The 17,442-nt window shown below is 47.7% G+C and overlaps 1 protein-coding gene and 1 long non-coding RNA gene across 3 annotated transcripts in view; one reads left to right on the plus strand and one right to left on the minus strand.

Annotated features, from left to right (window-relative positions):
- Window positions 1–54: 54 nt before the first annotated feature.
- LOC140700976 (uncharacterized) lies at window positions 55–1,367 on the plus strand. The gene is made up of 2 exons (XR_012079743.1): window positions 55–431; window positions 1,039–1,367. It is a non-coding gene; the product is annotated as an uncharacterized lncRNA (long non-coding RNA).
- Window positions 1,368–9,323: 7,956 nt separating this feature from the next.
- Window positions 9,324–17,442, minus strand: part of FHAD1 (forkhead associated phosphopeptide binding domain 1) — a 123,816-nt gene continuing 115,697 nt past the window's right edge. The window contains exons 32-34 of one of the 2 annotated variants that reach the window (XM_072975337.1): window positions 15,138–15,218; window positions 13,764–13,817; window positions 9,324–9,814 (exon numbers count right to left, since the gene is read on the minus strand). In XM_072975337.1, the coding sequence (XP_072831438.1) occupies window positions 9,701–9,814; window positions 13,764–13,817; window positions 15,138–15,218 (249 nt within the window). In that variant the 3' untranslated portion in view covers window positions 9,324–9,700. The remainder of the gene's footprint in view (window positions 9,815–13,763; window positions 13,818–15,137; window positions 15,219–17,442) is intronic. The other variant, XM_072975338.1, reaches the window with a different exon arrangement.

A 17,442-nucleotide genomic window follows, 5' to 3' on the forward strand; every position in this document is an offset into this window, starting at 1 on the left:
GTGGGACTTACGCCCCTCGCGGGGCCCGCCCGCTCCCGCCCCGGCTCCCAGCCCTGCGCAGCCCGCGCGGGCTTGGTCTCCAGTGCTGCGGCTCAAGTGTGCTGGGGGCACCGGGTCCGCCACCATCCCCCCGTAAGGTTGGGGGGCCCCGTAGAAACCCATCCTCTCTCTCTGTCCTCACTGTGCCAGCAGAATGGAAGAAGTCGGGCTGGGGGCCGAGACCAAGGCGGGAAAGAAGAGAGGGGCCTTCTCCTGCAGTTGGGTGTGGGTTTTAGGGGCGCAGGGGGGCGCCGCCTTCTCTGGAATCCCCACGCCGTGGAGTCGTCATCCTGTGTATGTGTGAGACCCTGTCGGTTGCCATGGAGACGACTCGATGTTACACACTGGCGTTCTCAATGAGGGTTGCAAGGGTAATGAAGAAGGTGGACCCGGTGAGCAGGAACCCCCGTTTAGATGTAACCGCAGCTGGAGCTGCTACATCTTTCGGAAAGGGATGGACCAGAGGCTGCCAGGGAAACGGCCCTGGGCCTCAGCCTTGAGAAGTCCTCCAAGACACGGGGAGAAGGAAAGGGAAAAGGAGCTGGTCCTCTCCCCCTGGGCCAGCACATTCACATGAATGACTTGGCAGAATAGCTGCTGGGCCACGCGGTCGCCTGTGACTTTATTTTAGGGGATCTGGCAGGGAGATCTTGATTTGCCACTTCAGTGGGGACCCCAGAGGAGAGATATCCTCTCCGAAGGCTCAGGGGATGTGGTGTCAGGGAAGAAGCCAGAGAGGATTTCCCTCTGTGGTCTGATCTGTCACCTGAAAACTGCAAAGGTGTGGACCTCCAGCTACAGAACCACTTGGGGGGAGGGGGTGGGCTGGTTTAATAATACAGATTCCCAGGCTCCAATCCAGGCAGATGAAACTGATCTCTGGAATGAGACCCAGAAATCGGCATTTTAACAAGCACCCAGGGGAGTCTGGCTCAGTGAAGTTTGAGAATAACTGATGGAAAAGCTGCACTGATTTGTGCTTATTACCTAAAATATTAGGGTGATGCTGAAGACCACTCTTTGGGAACAGCTTGCACTGGTCAACCTGCAGAGAAAAGGTGGACGCAGAGCTTAAAGAACCAGTGCTCTGGAGGCAGAGAGCACCTGAGAATTTAAAACCAGCAAGTTGTTACGGACTGATTTGTGCAGAACAGACCCTCAATTGGTATCTGTCGATTTGCTATAGTTTAAGAATATTTCTGAATTAATTTAAAAGGCATTTTAAAAAGATAAAACAAAGGGAAAAAACCCTTCAGTGTTCAGAAAATATGAAATTTTAACTTATTTTTGAGATTGTGTCTGAGTCCAATAAAGATGTCCAGCTTAAATGACATGATTTTGTTTTTTTTTTAAGTTTGGAATTAAGTTTCTGTTGGTCTTGGGCAGTTTGGTTCAGCTACTTACAAAAGGTAAGTTTCTGTATCTCCTACAGGTGTCCTTCAAGGACTCAACAGAAGCAAAATAGTTGTTTTTTTAATTGAATGCAAAATACTAGGGACAGAATGAAACTTAAAAAATTATGCCTACAAATGCTTGAGTATGCAAATTCTTAGCTTTCTTTACAAAGCAGCTAATTACTTAAAAAAAAAATCTGGTGAACCTCAGCTTGCCCTAACCTATGATTAATAATGGATCTGCATGAAATAGGGCTGTCTTTATTATGAAATGTTTTGCATCTGGGAACAAACTTTTAACAGTGAAGAGATTAGGTGAGGGTTGGCCTTCCTGAAAAACAATTTATATATATGTGAAAAACCTAGGGTTTTTTTTTTTTTTTTTGCTGTTGTTGTTTCTGTTTTGGTGTTTTGTTTTGTTTTGATTTGGTTTGGTTTGGTTTGAATCATTCACATGGGCATTACGTATTAACTGCCCTGGTCAATTACCCATTTGGCTTGTGTGGACACAACCCCCCAGAGGCAGGGCAGGTTCCATGACGCACAGTTGGCAGAATTCCTATTCATTACCTATTGCATCTTGCAAAAGGGGAGCACAATGCCCAGGCCTTGCTGCTATTATACTCAGGCAGAGCTCAGGAAATGCCACCCGGATGGGTGAGCCCTTTTAACATCTCTTAGGTTGATATTTCACAGGTTCCCAGGGGTTGAGAACTCTTGAGATTCTGTGACTGGGGGATGGGACCTCATGCTGTCCAGGGCACTGTCTCATTTTGGAGGCCTGGTTGATCTGCTCTAAAGCCAGAGATGCATGCTGGATGCTGCATTTTACTTGAACTCTTTCCTTCTGAGGTCATTGGACTTCAGGAAAGGCACTTATTCAGAAACCAGAGAAGTGGTGGAGGAAGAAAAGGCAGGGATGACTAATGATCCCCAATTGCTGGTGAAACTTCCAGGAACCATCCATTAGTTGCCCGTTCAGTGGGGGAAATCACTCTGAGTGACCCTGAGCACTGTACCCCAAGCATGAATTTGGGTAGAAAGAAATGATCCGGACTGGTCATGCATTACAGCATTTGGTCATGTGGAAAGAATGATCTTCAGGAAAAATCACACCCTCGGCAAAGGATTTTTACAGAGGCAGGGGTGAGTGAGAGCCAATTCTGACAGTATTCCAGCGACAAGGGAGCTAAGCAGACTTAGTCATCATTGACTTATGTTTCTTTTCTTCCTCCCACATCTACTTGTGTAACTGTCTTTCAGGGAGGGGTAAAGTGATATTAAGAAAAACAACAGTACTTTGAAAAAGAGGAGGGTGAAACAGGGAGGGATTGGAAAGAGCTCTTGGGCGATGGGGGCAGATGGAGAAAACTTTGAGGGGCATTCCAGAGCTTGACAGCACTGGGTGGTCCCTCCAGCCTGAGATGCTGGTAAAACAAGAAGGGATTAGGAAGGCCGCCAAAGATAAAGTCAGCTCATAAACTACAGCCCTTACTTGGCACTTTATAAACACCAGTTTACTAATTAATCATCACAAATCCTCTGTGGTCACCCAGAAACCCGTGATGGATTGAGAAAGGTGCACAAAGGTCAAAGTTCAGGGACAGCCCAGATACTCATCTGGAGCGATTGGAGGAGTGAGAGCAGAGAATGGGGTCACAGCCCAGCTGGTCTCAGAGGCTTTCTCACCTCCTGCAAAGTCTGGAAGCTGCAGCGGGGAAGGAGCTGTGTCAGGCAGGTGCTCACGGGGACCCAGGACGGCTAAGCAGGGCAGGAGGGACAGGGCACACTGGAGACAAGGGCTGCAGGTGGTTGCAGGCCATTGGAAGCCAACCTGTCTCTCTAGAGAGCTCTCTTTCGATGGTTATCTTGGATGCGTTGAATCTACTTGAAAACCGAGACGGTCTTTCAGATTAGTTGCACATGCCCTACTGGGCAGGCTGGGAAACAGACACTGAGAGTAAATTTCTGCTTCTATTAAATCTCAGGCAGTTCAGTGTCCAGGTTTAACACCCGATAGGCTTGTGTCTTAACCGAGTTTTAAACTCTTAAAAAGTATCTGTGTGTGTCTTAAAAGCCAGGAGTGTTACATCTGCAGTGCCTTCCTGGCCCCTTTTCAAAAATGGTAAGAGTCTGGGCAGCTGAGTTCGATTTTTATACTTCTCTGTGAAAGCAGCGTGTGTCTACATCCAGACAATCAAGACCTGTTTATTAAGCGTGTTGGGCACCGGGCTTTGGTCCTGGGATCCTTCTGGTAGTGGGCAAGAGCGGGATGGGGGTGGGGGAGCAGGACTAGCCAGTCTGAAGAGTGAAATTTGTTGGATCCCACGCTGGGGAACTGACAGAGGCTACATCTATTCCAGCTAAACCCTCCCTTGGCTGGGACTCAGCCCTTATGACAACCCACAGTGAAGCTGTTAATAAAATATCTGACACCTCCTACCCCACCCACCCAGCACAACTTCCTGGGGAAAAGGACCTGTCTGTCTGGTTCAATGTTGGCCCCTTGGGCCCAGCATGGTGCCTGGCCCAAGGTCCCTGCTGGAGAAATCAAGGTTGACTGAATGTACAGTGGCCTGCTCTGCCTGAGGGCTTGGGCCACACGGGGTGTTTACTCAGTGTCCCCTCCAGAGTATCCGGTGGCCTGTTTTCAGGTCTCAAGGTCACTGCCAAGAAAGAGAAGCTGCTAAAGTGACACCTCTATGCACCCACATGACTCCACACAGAAGTTAACAGGATCTCTTGAACAACAGGCCTCTCAAGTGTCTGTCCCCTGCTCCTCCGAGGACAGCGTCAGCAGCATCAGATAGAGATTGGGGCCGGATGACCTGCTGGTCTCTGGGCATCAGTGTAGCCCAGAGGTCATTTAGAGGTCCCTGCTCAGCAGACAGGGAGGAAGGAATAATGGGAGGTACGGATAAATAGCACATGTAGCTGCTGTAGGGGTACACGAGGATCTGGGAAACTGAAAGAGAGACTCTAAAACTAGCACAATGCAGAGATAGGCAAAGCCACTGGAAAGAGAGCATGGTGCCTAGGCCAAGGACACCTGAACTCAGGTAGTAACTAAAGAAAGCAGGGGGCTTTGAGAAGGGGCTAGTAAATAAGACACCTAGAAGAAGGGGTGTGTGGTGAAGACTCTGTTCTTTCAGGCTTGGTCCCTTGGAGGGCAGGTGTCCAGATTCACCGTCAAAGCTTCCTGTTGTCCAGATGCAGGGCTGTGACGGTAAAAGGCAGTGTGGGGTCATGGTTAGGAGCTGGGTTTGAAAATCCCGTTGGGGCGGCCTTGGGCAGGTTGGTTTACCTTTCTAGAGGCCTCAGTTGCATTGTCTATAAATGGTGATAGCTAACTCCTCCTGGAGTTCTTGAGAGGATTAAATGAGAAAGGTCATGTACAGCGTTTAGTGTAGTGCAGGGTACATAGTAAAAGTTCAAGATGCTCTCAGTGATGAAGATGATGATTGGCTGGCTTCCTGATAATCAGGCGGCAGACAATAGCCATGCAGATATTAACAATCTAGTCTGAGTGAGGGTTTAACACAAGGTTGGCATAATTGGCCCTCTGCCTATTTTTATAAATAAAGTTTTATTGGAACACAGCCACACTCATTTGTTTAGGTTTTGTTACGCAGTGGCAGAGTGGAGTAGTGATGACAGTGACTCTGTGGTCCACAAAGTGAAATGGCCGTTTATAGGAAAAAAGGCTTTCACTCCAGTCTGGCCCTTGACAGAAAAAGTTTGCTCACCCCATCCTCATCAACTAGTGGATAATGAGCTGGTTCCTGGACTTCACTGAGGAAAGTGATATATTGGAGCAGTTGAGTACAAAGTGTGGGCTCTGAGGCTCTTTCTCTTGGGCAAGTTACTTACTGCTCACCTTTTTCAAGGGTGAAACAGAAGTGATGCACACAGTGGGGACTGAGTGGGATAATGTCTGGACCGTGCTTAGCACAGGGTCTGATGGCTGGCAAGGACGCTATAAAAAGTTTCCTGTTATTAGCTGTTAAACTTCAACTGCCGAAAGGAACAAAGAAACCCCCAGAAGAGGGTCACAGCTTCATGCGGCACTGAGAATGTCCAGCAGTAATTCCATACAAAGCCAGAAAAGATGGGAAAGTCACAGCGGAGCCCCCGCCCCACCTTGCAACACACCCAGTAAATTAACAATTCCAACTCCTTTTCAGGAGAGCAGCAGATAAGAACAGGGAAAGAAAAGGGAGCAAAGTCAAGGCCTTGAGGTCTAGTACAGTATCATTAGTACCTGGTGCAGAGTAGGTACTCAGTATTTGCTACCTGGTTGTTTAATCGTAAAAGTGATTTACCAAAGGGCACCTCTGATCTCTATGATGTTAAGACCACAGTGAGCCAGGAGATAAAATTTCTGCCTCCGTATCTTAGGGTCTTTGGAATGAAAGCAATATGCTAAAGATGAGAGAAACCTCAAAAAAGAAGCCTGCTAATGCTTCCCACCACAGGACGGAGGCACTGCGATGGATTCCTGTGGAACAGATGGACAAAGAAAAATGTTTAAAAACAAAAGCAGGCACATAAGGTCATGAATGGGCCCAAAATAACTCAGGACAGTGAGCAGACGGATGCAAGCAGCGCATCTTGATGGAAATGAGGCCAAGCTGATAAGCTGAAATAGTTTACCCTCGCTGGACGCCCTAACTTCTGCTTTAAGAGGCCTGGGCATGAAAACGAGGGGGACGTTAGCATCAGCAGGTGTGAGGTTTCCTCTCATCGGCGGCAGTGTATTGCTTTCATTCCTAAGACCCTAAAAAATTGGAAATCACTCCACTTACCAGGAACATGCTTTGGAATGCAGATCCGGAAGCTGTGGGTTTTTTTTTTTTTTCTTTTCCCGCAGACACTTCATGACTCCAGTTTCCACAACAGCAGGCGTTGTGGCTCTGCCAAGCTGCTGGAGAAGGGCACCTTATCTGCAAAGTCACGAATCCAAATGGACTACCATTGGCAAGGGTGGAAGGGAGTTGTTTGGCTTAGCTTCTTGGAGGATCAGAAGATTGGGAGTTTGGGGGCCACTGTGGGTACCTTGTTGTCCTTGGGTACAGCCCCAAGAGAAAGGTCTCTGGTAGCTTCTCAGGGCTACCAGTGGGGGCTGTGTAGCAGAGTGTCTTGGTAAAGGCCATTTTGGTTGCAAATAATAGCAACTCAGACCAGCTGAAGCAAAAAGGGGATACATATGGGAAAGAGAAGCCGGCTCCTGGCTGTCCTAACTTCTGAGCTTTGCCTCCTCTTTGATTCTCTAACCTTCCTCATTTCCTTTCAGTAAACCCCCTTTCAGTTTGAGTTAGCCACTACAGGCTTCTGCTGTTTGCAACCAGAGAATCTTGAGTGATACAAAGTGTCCTAGTGGAACCCAAGTGCAGGTGTTGGAACTGGCCTTTCCAAGGAAAGAGACCAGGAACCAGAAAGTCATCAGGAATCTGGGTAACTTTCTGCGTCAGTTGGAATGCCCTTAGTTTCAAATAACAGAAACCTGGACGTGGGTGGATTGCGAAAACTTGGAGCCCCTCCCAAATGGACTCTGGTCATGTGGCTTGCTTTGTCTGATGAGATATTAGCAAACATAAGGCAGGCAGAGACTTGAAAAGTGTTTGTGAAAGTGTTTGTGCTTTGGGGCTTGCTCTCTCCTGCAGCTCTTGGGAAGCTGTGCCCACCACACGCAGCCTGGTCTGGCCTGCTGGGTGATGAGAGGCCACATCAAGCAGAGGCAGACGTCTCAGCTGAGGACTCTCTAGACCGGGGTTTCTCATTCTCGGTACTACTGACACTCTGGCAATAATAACCCTTTGTTGTGGAAGCTGTTCTGTGCTCTGTGGGATGTTTAGCAGAATCCTTGGCCTCTACCCACTAGATAATAGTTGCACCTACAACCAAAGTTGTGTCCAGACACTGCCAAATGTCCCCTGGGTGGCAAAATCACCCCCAGTTGAGAACCACTGCCCTAACCCAGCTTGTCTGCCATTTACCAGACGTTCACGAGGCCATCCTAAACCATCTAGACCCAGCCAAGCCAACCTAGACCAGTACAAGTGTCCACCTGACCCAAGGAATCATGAGAAATCATATTTGCCATTTTAAATCACTAAGTTTTGAGTGGTTTGCTCGATGGTACAAACAGGTACACCTAACTACCGTGGCTCAAACAGATAGGGGTTTATTTGTCTTACACAACAGGATGTACAAAGTTCAGGCTGATGTGGAGCACAGTGATGCCACTGGGCCCCCACCCAGTCCTTTCATGTCTTCCCATTCCAGTCCTTGAAGTGAGCTGTGGCCTCTTGCTTGTTGCCTGGCTAATTCCCAACATGGCTGCTCCAGCTCCAATTCTGTGCTCCAGGAGAGAAAAAGAAGACAAGGCAAAGCGACAAAGAGCAAAAGCTCTCTCCGAGTGAAGACCTGCCTTTTATTCCAGAAGGGAAGCCCTGCCTAGGGCCTTCGCTTGCATGTCATTGGCTAGAACTGAAACATGGCCAGGTAAGCCTTCAGCTTATAATAGCAGAGGGAGGCAATGATGAAAGGGCTTATAGTGTCCACTGCACAGTCTCTCCGGGGGTCTTCGTTTCTTGTCTCTCCTTGTTGCTTATCTATCCCAGCCATCTCTTTCTAAGACTGGCTTTGTTTCTCCAAACACAGTGGGAGAAATGGCCATTCCAGCTGGGAACTGCACTGGGAGTCTCAGCTCCAGTGCCCATAGTGACCTGTGTGGCCACGCCGTGTCCCACTTCCAAATACCGAGGGCAGAGACGCTGATTGGCCCAAGCTTGAGTAAGAAGAGAAACCTGATTGGTCTGGCTTGGATAAGGTATCTACTGCTCAGCCAACCAGCTGAGGCCAAGAGAGCAGCATTAGGTAGGGCACACCTGATTGGTGGGTGTGCATTCTCAGGGAAAGAGGTGTGTGGCTGAGGAGACACCCCCCCAAAACTATCCAGTTCAGGGAGTGAAGAAAAGAAATCGTCACCATAGGTTGCAATGTTCATATGATAAAAATTAATATGTCTTTTGAAAGATCTGAAATACAGGGGAGTCATACAGGCGTTACATTTAACTGATGCAAATTTAAACATTCCTGTTCAACCAAAGTATTTTTTTTCACACAATTTGGCTTCCAAACATGAGCCAGCTACTTAATTACTGCCTAGCCAAGTGATCTTTTCTGGTGCTGGAGATTACTGTTTTGCATTTTGGGGATATGGTACAGCATAAGTAATGTCATGTTCTTTATGGAAAACTTCTGGAATTTTCAAGAGTATTTTTAAGGTCAGGTGATGCTAACCCTTCTCACTGTGGAAGATGTATCTTCCAGTGGAGTATCATGCAAAGAATTTTTCCTATTCCCTTCTAGTTTTAGTCAGCATAAAGAATGTATTTGGTTTTAAAATATCAAAATACTTTTATTGTGGCTTCTTAAAAATTAAAAGATAAATGATGCTTATGACTTCTGGCTCTTCCTCCCGTTTTGTTCAGTGGTCCTGGCCATACAAGAAAAGAAAGGAGAGGACAGGTGACTGGAGAGGGGGCAGAAATGAGGGGCTCTCCAAACACCATGGAAAAGCGGTGTGTCCACCCGGGCAGTGTGTGCTCTTCGGTGACTGGGTACTTGGTCTGTCCTGATGGCTGAGGACTTGAACTACTGGACTGTCTTGGTGTGGCTGAACGGGCAGTGTGAGATGGAGTTAGAAATGTACGTTCCAGACCCAACTCTTGAATTTGCTAGCTGCGTGACTCCAGACAGGCCATTTAACCTCTCTGGGCCTCAGCGTCCTCATTTGCAAAATGGGGAATATAATACTATTTACCTTCCAGGGCTTGGGGGAGGGGTGCCATATAAATGTGAGTCACCTTTATGGAAGCGATAAAATGGGTTGGTGTTCAAATTTATTACAGTAAACTCAGATATAAATGCGCCATACCATGGCCCAACAGTCCTGAGGTTACCGTTCTGTCCTGTGGCCTCAGGACATGCCCTGTGTTTTCTCCGCTGTTTCCTCCACTGCGGGTTTCTTGGGGCTCTGTGGAGGTGTGACATTTAGGTACCTCACGATGCAAGCACATGATTGTATCTACCAGGCCCAGGAGTATGAATTTCAAAATACAGCGTCGTGCAAAGTACCAGTCTAGGAGGCAACACACTAGGATAACAACCTTTAAAGTCCTAAAAAGGTGTCTTAGTTTTTTGACGCAGAAGAGTCCCGCTGACTCACGGAGGATCACACGAGGCCTGGCAGGACGATGTTTCTAGTTCCTTCCGCCAGGCTTAGAAAACAGAAGGCTCTGGCTGGATTTGCTGGATGTTTCTCTCTTCAGCATCTCTCCTTGGTCCATCTTTGGGATGGCTTTTCTGGCTCCAACCTTCAGTAAGCAAGAACAACAAGTGCACAAACTCCATAATTGTAGTGAGATCCCAAAATATTTCAAACTTTTTTACTCAAAATAAAATATTTGTTGTAAAAAATGTTATATATAAATACATATATATAGCTACGAACAAAAAGAAGCTAAAATGACTCACCACTATCACGCTACCCACAGGTAACCTTATTCACCTTTTGGTGTAAACCCTTCCAGTTACACACATAACGTTTTCTCTTCTTACATTTTCATCTTTTTGAAACCAGGAGTTTCTGATATGGGCTCATTCATTGTGGTGGAGTTTCTTTCTCTTAAATAAGCTGTCACTGAACTGAACGTCTTATGTCTCTGGTGTCTTAGGAGGAGAGAATGCAGGACATTTGAGGGGGTCTGTCTAAGCCTTTTTCTGAGCACCGCCCCTGGCTCCCGGCAGCCACATGTGTGACCCTCCCCCTGGTCACAGTTGGCACAGACTGTGCTTTTCAGATGGTCACTCCCAGGATTCGGGGTTATGGGCTCTAAGAGGCTACTTGCTTCCAGGGCTGGTCTTTCGCACTGGGGGACCATGAGGTCATCCCTTCCTGCCGTGTGACTGGAGAGAGGAGAGATCAGCAGACACAGGGAGACACAGGGAGGAGATATGGTCTGTGTGTGTGCGTGCGTGTAAGAGATGATGCCTGAGATCTGGTGGCTCACCAGTTCTCTTCTGAAGCCAGGCTCTCTTTCAGCTTTCCGTTTTGATGAGGCCCTCTCTCCTATAGCCTTATGAAAGCCTCCTCCCTCTTTCTGAATAGGTTTCTATTAATTGCAACCCAAGAATCTGTCTCTCAGTTCTGTATGTACTGTAGATACAATTGTAACCTGCAAGTTTCTTTCCAACAGGCTTCAAATTGCCATTCTTACATCCTGTAAGTTTTTGACTCCAGCCCTCAGGACACATGAGCGCCTGTGAGAAGAAAGAAGGCTGGTGGGTGGTTGAGTTTCAGCTCTGCCACTGACTGTGTGACCCTCGGTTTCCTCATCTGTCAAATAGGGACCAGAATCTCCATCCTGTCTCCCTCAGGGGTTGAGAAGAGGTTCTGGGTGGATTTGAGGGGAAGGGGCTGTTAGGACCATCTCTTAGCTCTTTTCACTTTAAGACAGATTTAAAAATCACCTCCAGTGCTAGACCCGTGCCAGTGACTGACAGGAGTCTTGAATGTGTCTTGAGAATCTGCGTTCAAAATCATTCAGGGTGAGAAAGGCTAACGTCTCTTCACTAGCCCACAAGGTAAATCTTGATTGGAATGGCCAGATGAAAGGAAAGCGGAGTAAATTTTGAAAATCTTTCGCCTCTAAACCACTTTGTATCCTTTTTCATTTGATTTTCAAGAAAATTGCTGGCTCTGAATGGTCCCCAAATGCCAGCGCCCTGACCTGGTGTAGGGCTGGGAATTTGTTAAAAATAAAGATTCCTTGGTCCCAGGGTCCTCCGAACCGCAGGTCTGCCACAAGTTTGTGGTGGGAAGCACCACAGAGCAAGCTTTGGTCCACTGTTTTGAGTGACAAGAGTGAGGGCAGCAGAAAGCGGACAGGATGGCTGGACTGGGAAAAGGAAGAGGTGGGGAAAGGGAAACGTGAAAATGCAAGTGAGGACATGAGGGGTGGGGGGACCTGGCAGGGTCCATCCTGAACCCACAACCAGAGGCAGTGACAGGCATTCTGCTTGAATGTTTGGAGCCACATCCCCACCCTTAGAGTGACAAAGCAGGGACAGAAGCAGTCATTTAAATGATGAAATCTAAGCTGGAAATTTGGAAATTAACTGGAAATTAACTGAAGGCATGCTGGAATGGCTGCTTCGGACACCTACAAGCATTGGTTCTAGAAAGATCCCAGTCCATCCGCACATCACCTCAGGTCCTGGTTTTAAACAGCTCCTCTTAGGGGAGGCTTCTCCTAGCCCTTGGCCTGGGTAGGGATGGGGGTGGGGGTGTCCTTGTGATTTATGCTCTGGAGCTCAGTGCACTGGACTCTGTCTTCAAAACATTTCGTACAAAGTAATCATTCAATCATTATTTGTATGGATATATGTAAGTGTGTATTTATTTACTGGCCCCAGAATTAAAGCCAGAAAGGCAGGGAGTTCTGTGTGTTTCTTCATTGATCTAACCCAGTGTTTCTCACTCTTTTTTTTTTTTTCATTATCATCCTTCTCTTAAGGAGCCTTCTTAGACATTTTTTTCCTAATCATTCTCACCTCCACGAAATTTGAAAATTACAGATAGCACTGTGTGTATGTCTAAGATTCATACATAAAAAAATAGAATTCTTCCCTCTCGGGGGTGACGCTGTTCTCATTGAGAATGTGATTGAACCGTAACACCTGGACAGTACCTGCCACATTGTGGACTCTCAACAAATAGATACTGACTGAATGAGGGTGGGCTTGTATCTTTTTGTTCACTCTTCTATACACAGTGCCTAACACAGTATGTGGCCTAGGCTAGGCGTTCCATGAGTATTTGTTAACTAGAAGATTCTCCCCTTGCGCATATGACTGACAGTTAGTGAAGACTGTTAGCTGCAATGGAAAAAATCAAATCAAATCGGTGAGTGGCATTTTGGAGGACAGAACAAAACCCAGAGGGCCTTGAAGAAGAAGGAGGTGCTAGTTCTGAAGCTTGTTAGAGATGGGGACTCGTGAGTGGGTGAAGCTGAAGGAGCAGACTGCCCGTGTTCCGTCTTTCTCAAAGTGGTTGTGCTGACTCCATCCCCCGAAGAACTCCAGGCACACTCTTGAGAAAGGAGATGCCCGAGCTAGACTTGGCAAAGAACCTGGAAGAAACCTTCCTGTGCCGATCCTAGATGCCAAGCCTTTAAGCTTGGGCTGGAGGGCAGGAAGAATGGGAAGCTGGCTCTTTGCTCTTAGCGGAAGCACCATCTGCCCCCATTCTGGTAAACCCAGAGGCGCTGAGAAATTCCACGAGGCCTCACATCTCAGGGAAGCAGTGTTCCCACAACATCCGGGGCCCATCCCAGTATCTCCCCTGTCATTTCACATCCCCAGGTGGTCCTCAGACAAAACCTACCTGTCGGGCGGTTTCTGCCTCCTCCAGACTCAACTATATATATGAATGAGTAAATGACAAACTTCCAATCATTCCCACTTTGCAGGGTAGCAAAGAGCTCAGATCAAGGGGGGACCTCAAGATTATCTCCATCCTTTTAACATCCTGCTTTGGGTAGTAACCACCTTCTAATCTTAGAACAAGGATGTTGGTTGAGAAGAAGCTTCTATTTTCCAAAAATATCCCTCACCTAGAATATCTTTCTTTCTTCCAATGATAATTTGGTTGCCTCAGAATGACTGTGGCCTTTTATCAAACTTGCATGTGTCTCTGCTCTTGTTCAACGAAAATGTGTTCAGCTTTCAAGCTTCCTGAGAGCTCGACTCTACTTTCTGCAAAGTGGGAACGTGGATTGGGTTAATTCCAGTTCCAGGGCTGATTTGTGAATGGCAACGTTTCAACACGTTTAAGATTTCAGAGCCTTGATTCTCAACTCTTTAAAAAAAAAAACTGTATTCTAAAGGATGCTTCCTTAAAATTCAAGAGAAACGCCACTGGAAATGTACCAGGCTTATTGCCTGACGGTTTATTGCCTAAAGGAGGGCTGGCCAGCGCTCACCTGGGTGTCAGATTTGTGTGGATTTCTTGCTCTCCTACCTTATTTGTGGCTCTGGACAAATAAGTTCTCTGAGTCTCAGAGGCTCATCTGTAAATTGGGGATGATAACAATACCCACCCCACAGGGTTGCTGTGAAGCTTAAATGAGATAATGCAGGTCACATGCTTAGCGCTGTGTCTGGCACGTGTCAAATGCTCAGCACATAACAGATGTGGTATTACTGTCCACTGGGTTTCCTGCTGACGCTCTATGGTTTTCCCTTTTCTCCCTTCTGGCTCACCTGGAAATTTGAGTTCTGCATCTTGTTCTTCACCGTCTCTATAAACATTCGTCTCTTTAACACAGAAAGAATATTGACAAAATTTAGCTTATGTTCTCCTTTGCCTTTTACATCAGAGAAAAATGGATTTTTCTCAGCTTTCAGATGTTACCCACTTGGATGGAATGTTGAGTCTCCCTAGATGAGGAGGTATGGTGGTGAGGATATAGGTCTGCAGAAGGGGAAGGGGTGAGGATGTGGGTCTACGTTAGGGGGCATGGCTTTTGGGCAATGCTACCCTGTTCCAGATTCCAGCAGAGAAGGAGGCTGGTCAACTAAGGAGGCTACACGGGCCATTGTATACTTCTTGGAGGACAGATCTGCGTTAGCGGGAAGTAGAGCCTCTCAGGTCAGTGGAAGAGGCTGCAGGTGACTGGTGAGTTTCCACCCAGTGGCTGAGGTGCAATGGAAGCCACGGCGGTTGACCTCCCTGGCGGGGACGGCCAGGACCTGTCTGAAAGCCAGCATCACCGAAAATCCCGGGGCCTGCTGCTCCCCTGGGGTCTGATTACTATGGCATTTCCTGATCTCCTCAAGACTCTGCACCTCAGGGATGGTTCACTGAAGAAAGAGAGTCCTCTAAGCACTGGGGACGCAAGAGTGAGAGGGAGCTGGGGCTCCCTTGTAGACTGACGCTCTGCAAGTGAATGTGCGGGGGTGTCAGGAAGGGGACTGCTTGGAGAGCCCTGAGCATCCACTGGAGTTGCCACCCGGATGCCTGCAGGGGCCAGGGAAGTAAAAGAAGTGGGTGAAGTGAGCCGGGTGGGGACAGCAGCAAACCTGCTGCCCAGTGCCTTTCTACGGGGCTTGTGGGACGTGGGCCTAGTGTCTCATGTCCAGATTTTCCAAGTTTTCCAGGGAAGCTGGAAATCCAGAGTGTTCCTTGAAAGTGCCCTATTTTGAAATGTAACGTTAAAAAAAAAAAGATCCCATGAGCCAAATAAAGTGTATCTGTGGGCTGCCATCTTGCGACACCTGCTTTCCTGCCTTCCGCCTTGGTGTCTAGTTGGTACTCGGTAAACATTTGTTGGCGGGGTTGCCAGGTAACATACAGGATGCCCAGTTAAACTGGACTTTCAGAATGAAACCAAAGAATTTTTTTAGTGTGAGTATGCACCATGCAATATTTAGGACATATTTATACTAAATCCCTTAGGGCGTTTGTTCAGGCTGCAGGCGGGGGTGGGGGCTGGGCTGGGGGAGGGGAAGGGAGGGGAAGGGTGTGGAGGTTCCCTGGGCCGCCCACACCCACATTTACACTCCATAGGCTCCTACCCTTTGAAAATACTGTATCTATTCTGTGTCTGGCTGCAAGGTCAGAAAACCTCTCCATACCTGCCTCTCTTTCTCTTTGAAGGAACAGTTGCAAGGTGCTGATTCTTTGCCATTTCTCTGTTCGAGATCCGTTAAACGTTCCTGAGTGAAAACATCAGGTGAGCCAGAGAGTGTTTAATGCGTCCTCACTTGTTCCCTTCAGGGACACGCCTCTGAGGCTTCTAGGAGACATTGAGACTCCCTGGAATTGGTGGGCAGAAGGGGTGGGGGGCGGGGGAGGGTCTTTTTCTCTGGGCAGCTTCTATCCATTTGCTGCTCCACCCGAGCCACATTTCGCTTCATCACTGTGGGCAGGGGAGCACCACCCCACTCCTACACCGTATCTGCCAGTTTCTCCTTCTTGTTCAGAAACACACAATGGCACAGAGGAAACCAGGATCTTGAGGATACCTAGGCCCAAGGAAATCTAGGAAAATAATGAGTTTAATAGACTGTGGGATTTTTTTTGGGGGGTAGAAATTAGGTTTATTTAACTTTTTAAATGGAGGTACTGGGGATTGAACCCAGGACCTCATACATGCTAAGCACACACCCTACCACTTGAGCTATACCCACTCTGCAATGAGATTAACAGAACAGCGAGGATAAGGATAATGGTAGGAGAGCATGTATCCGACTTGGTCCTATGTGCTAAGAGTTTTGTACACTAGCTCCTGTTGAATCGAAGCCTGTGGGTTAGGTGCTATTTTATTCTCATCTTAAAGATGAGGGATCTGAGCAAGTGAAGCAGAGGGAAGCTTAGGGGCTCCTGCCTGATATCTTGGCAAAGATGTGGCGGTGCCTCTTAGCTGGAATTTGATTGGCCGGAGACTTGATTGGCAGGAGAACTGAGCAGCCTCCAGAAGCCGCCAGTGCACTTGAGCCTTTCTCACACTTCAGGCCCTAAGAAAGGGCTAAGAAAGGGCGTGTGTGCTTCTCAAATGGCAACTTCTGTGTATTTAAAAATTTCCTATTGAAAATCCCAGCCTTAACCCATTCACAAAATAGTGTCTGGGGTCCTTTCTTGGCTGCAGCCCTGGTCGTATTCACCAAGGAGAAAAGAGCTTCACACAAGAGCCGCGCCGGCTTTGCGAGGACCGGGGAGAGCGTCTGGGGGGTTGTGGAGAGCGGCAGCTGGCAGGAAGCTCCCTGAAAGAAATACAGGAATCCCCACCCACCCATGAGCTGCGTCTGTTTACCCGTTACGTTAGTAAGCGGGCTTGCGATGTGCGATGTGCCTGGCACTGCAGGCATCTGGCTGCCCCACCAAGCAGGCCCCCTGTTCACGATTTTGGTGGTTTTTGTTGAGGAACCTGAGCTAGAGAGGGCAAGCCGCTTACTCAGGGTCACTTGGGGCAGAAGTAGGGCTTGAACTCTATTTGATTCCAGAGCTGACCTCTGAACTCTGCCACCTTCTCTAGTGATGCGGGAGGTGGACTAGGGGGAGCGCACTCTGGACCACGGTCACTGCCCCTCCGCCACATGCAGAGAGCCACAGACCCGGGACAGGGCCCCAGGGCGTTCCAGAGTCCGGGGCGATGACCACCAGCTTCTCTGTGAACGCCCAGCACTGAGGTTTTGACAGCATTTTACATCAAGTCTCATTTTCACTGCCAAAGGTATGTTATGTGTGGAAGGATGACTTCTGAATCTGAAAGTTCTGCTTGGTGAAGAGATGGTCAAACATTAAAACTACAAACTATAAAAAAAAAACCCCAAAACCCAAAACTACAAACTACATTTTTTGAGGGGGGTTCTGAAGCTTAAGGTGAGTAATATTATCTCCCAATATGTCAACCATGCCGTGTCTATGAACAGATGAACAATTTTGAAGTTTTTCTACAGGAGACTAAAAAAATTAAGGCTTCTTGTGAAAATACTAGGTGTAAAATTTAGAAGAAAGGAATTCTATTTTCTGTTAATTTCCATTAAAAAAATGAATATACATATACATACTCCCTGGAAGGAACTGATGCCAGCCAGGACAGATGTATATAAGTGTCCTTGAGAATCCAACCAAACTATAAACATTTATTATTTTTTCTTCCTGTCAAACAAGGATTTCTGACAACATACAAATAACAAGCCTTAAATGCAAACCAGTCCTGGAATGAAAACCCCAGGGGCAACGGTGAGAGAATATAAGGGGGACACCCTGGTAAGGGGGCTGCAGAGGAAGGGGTGTGGGGAAGTGAACGTGGGCTGGGGAGGGCAGCAGGTGGGCGGGAATCCTGTTTCTGCTGCTAAGTAGCCAGGGAACGGTGCCTTCTGTCAACTCTGCCTCCCTTCTCTCCAACGGGCCTACAGTCGCCAGCATCCCTGGCAA

The sequence above is a fragment of the Vicugna pacos genome, chromosome 13, assembly GCF_048564905.1.
Source record: "Vicugna pacos chromosome 13, VicPac4, whole genome shotgun sequence".
Classification (NCBI taxonomy): domain Eukaryota; kingdom Metazoa; phylum Chordata; class Mammalia; order Artiodactyla; family Camelidae; genus Vicugna; species Vicugna pacos.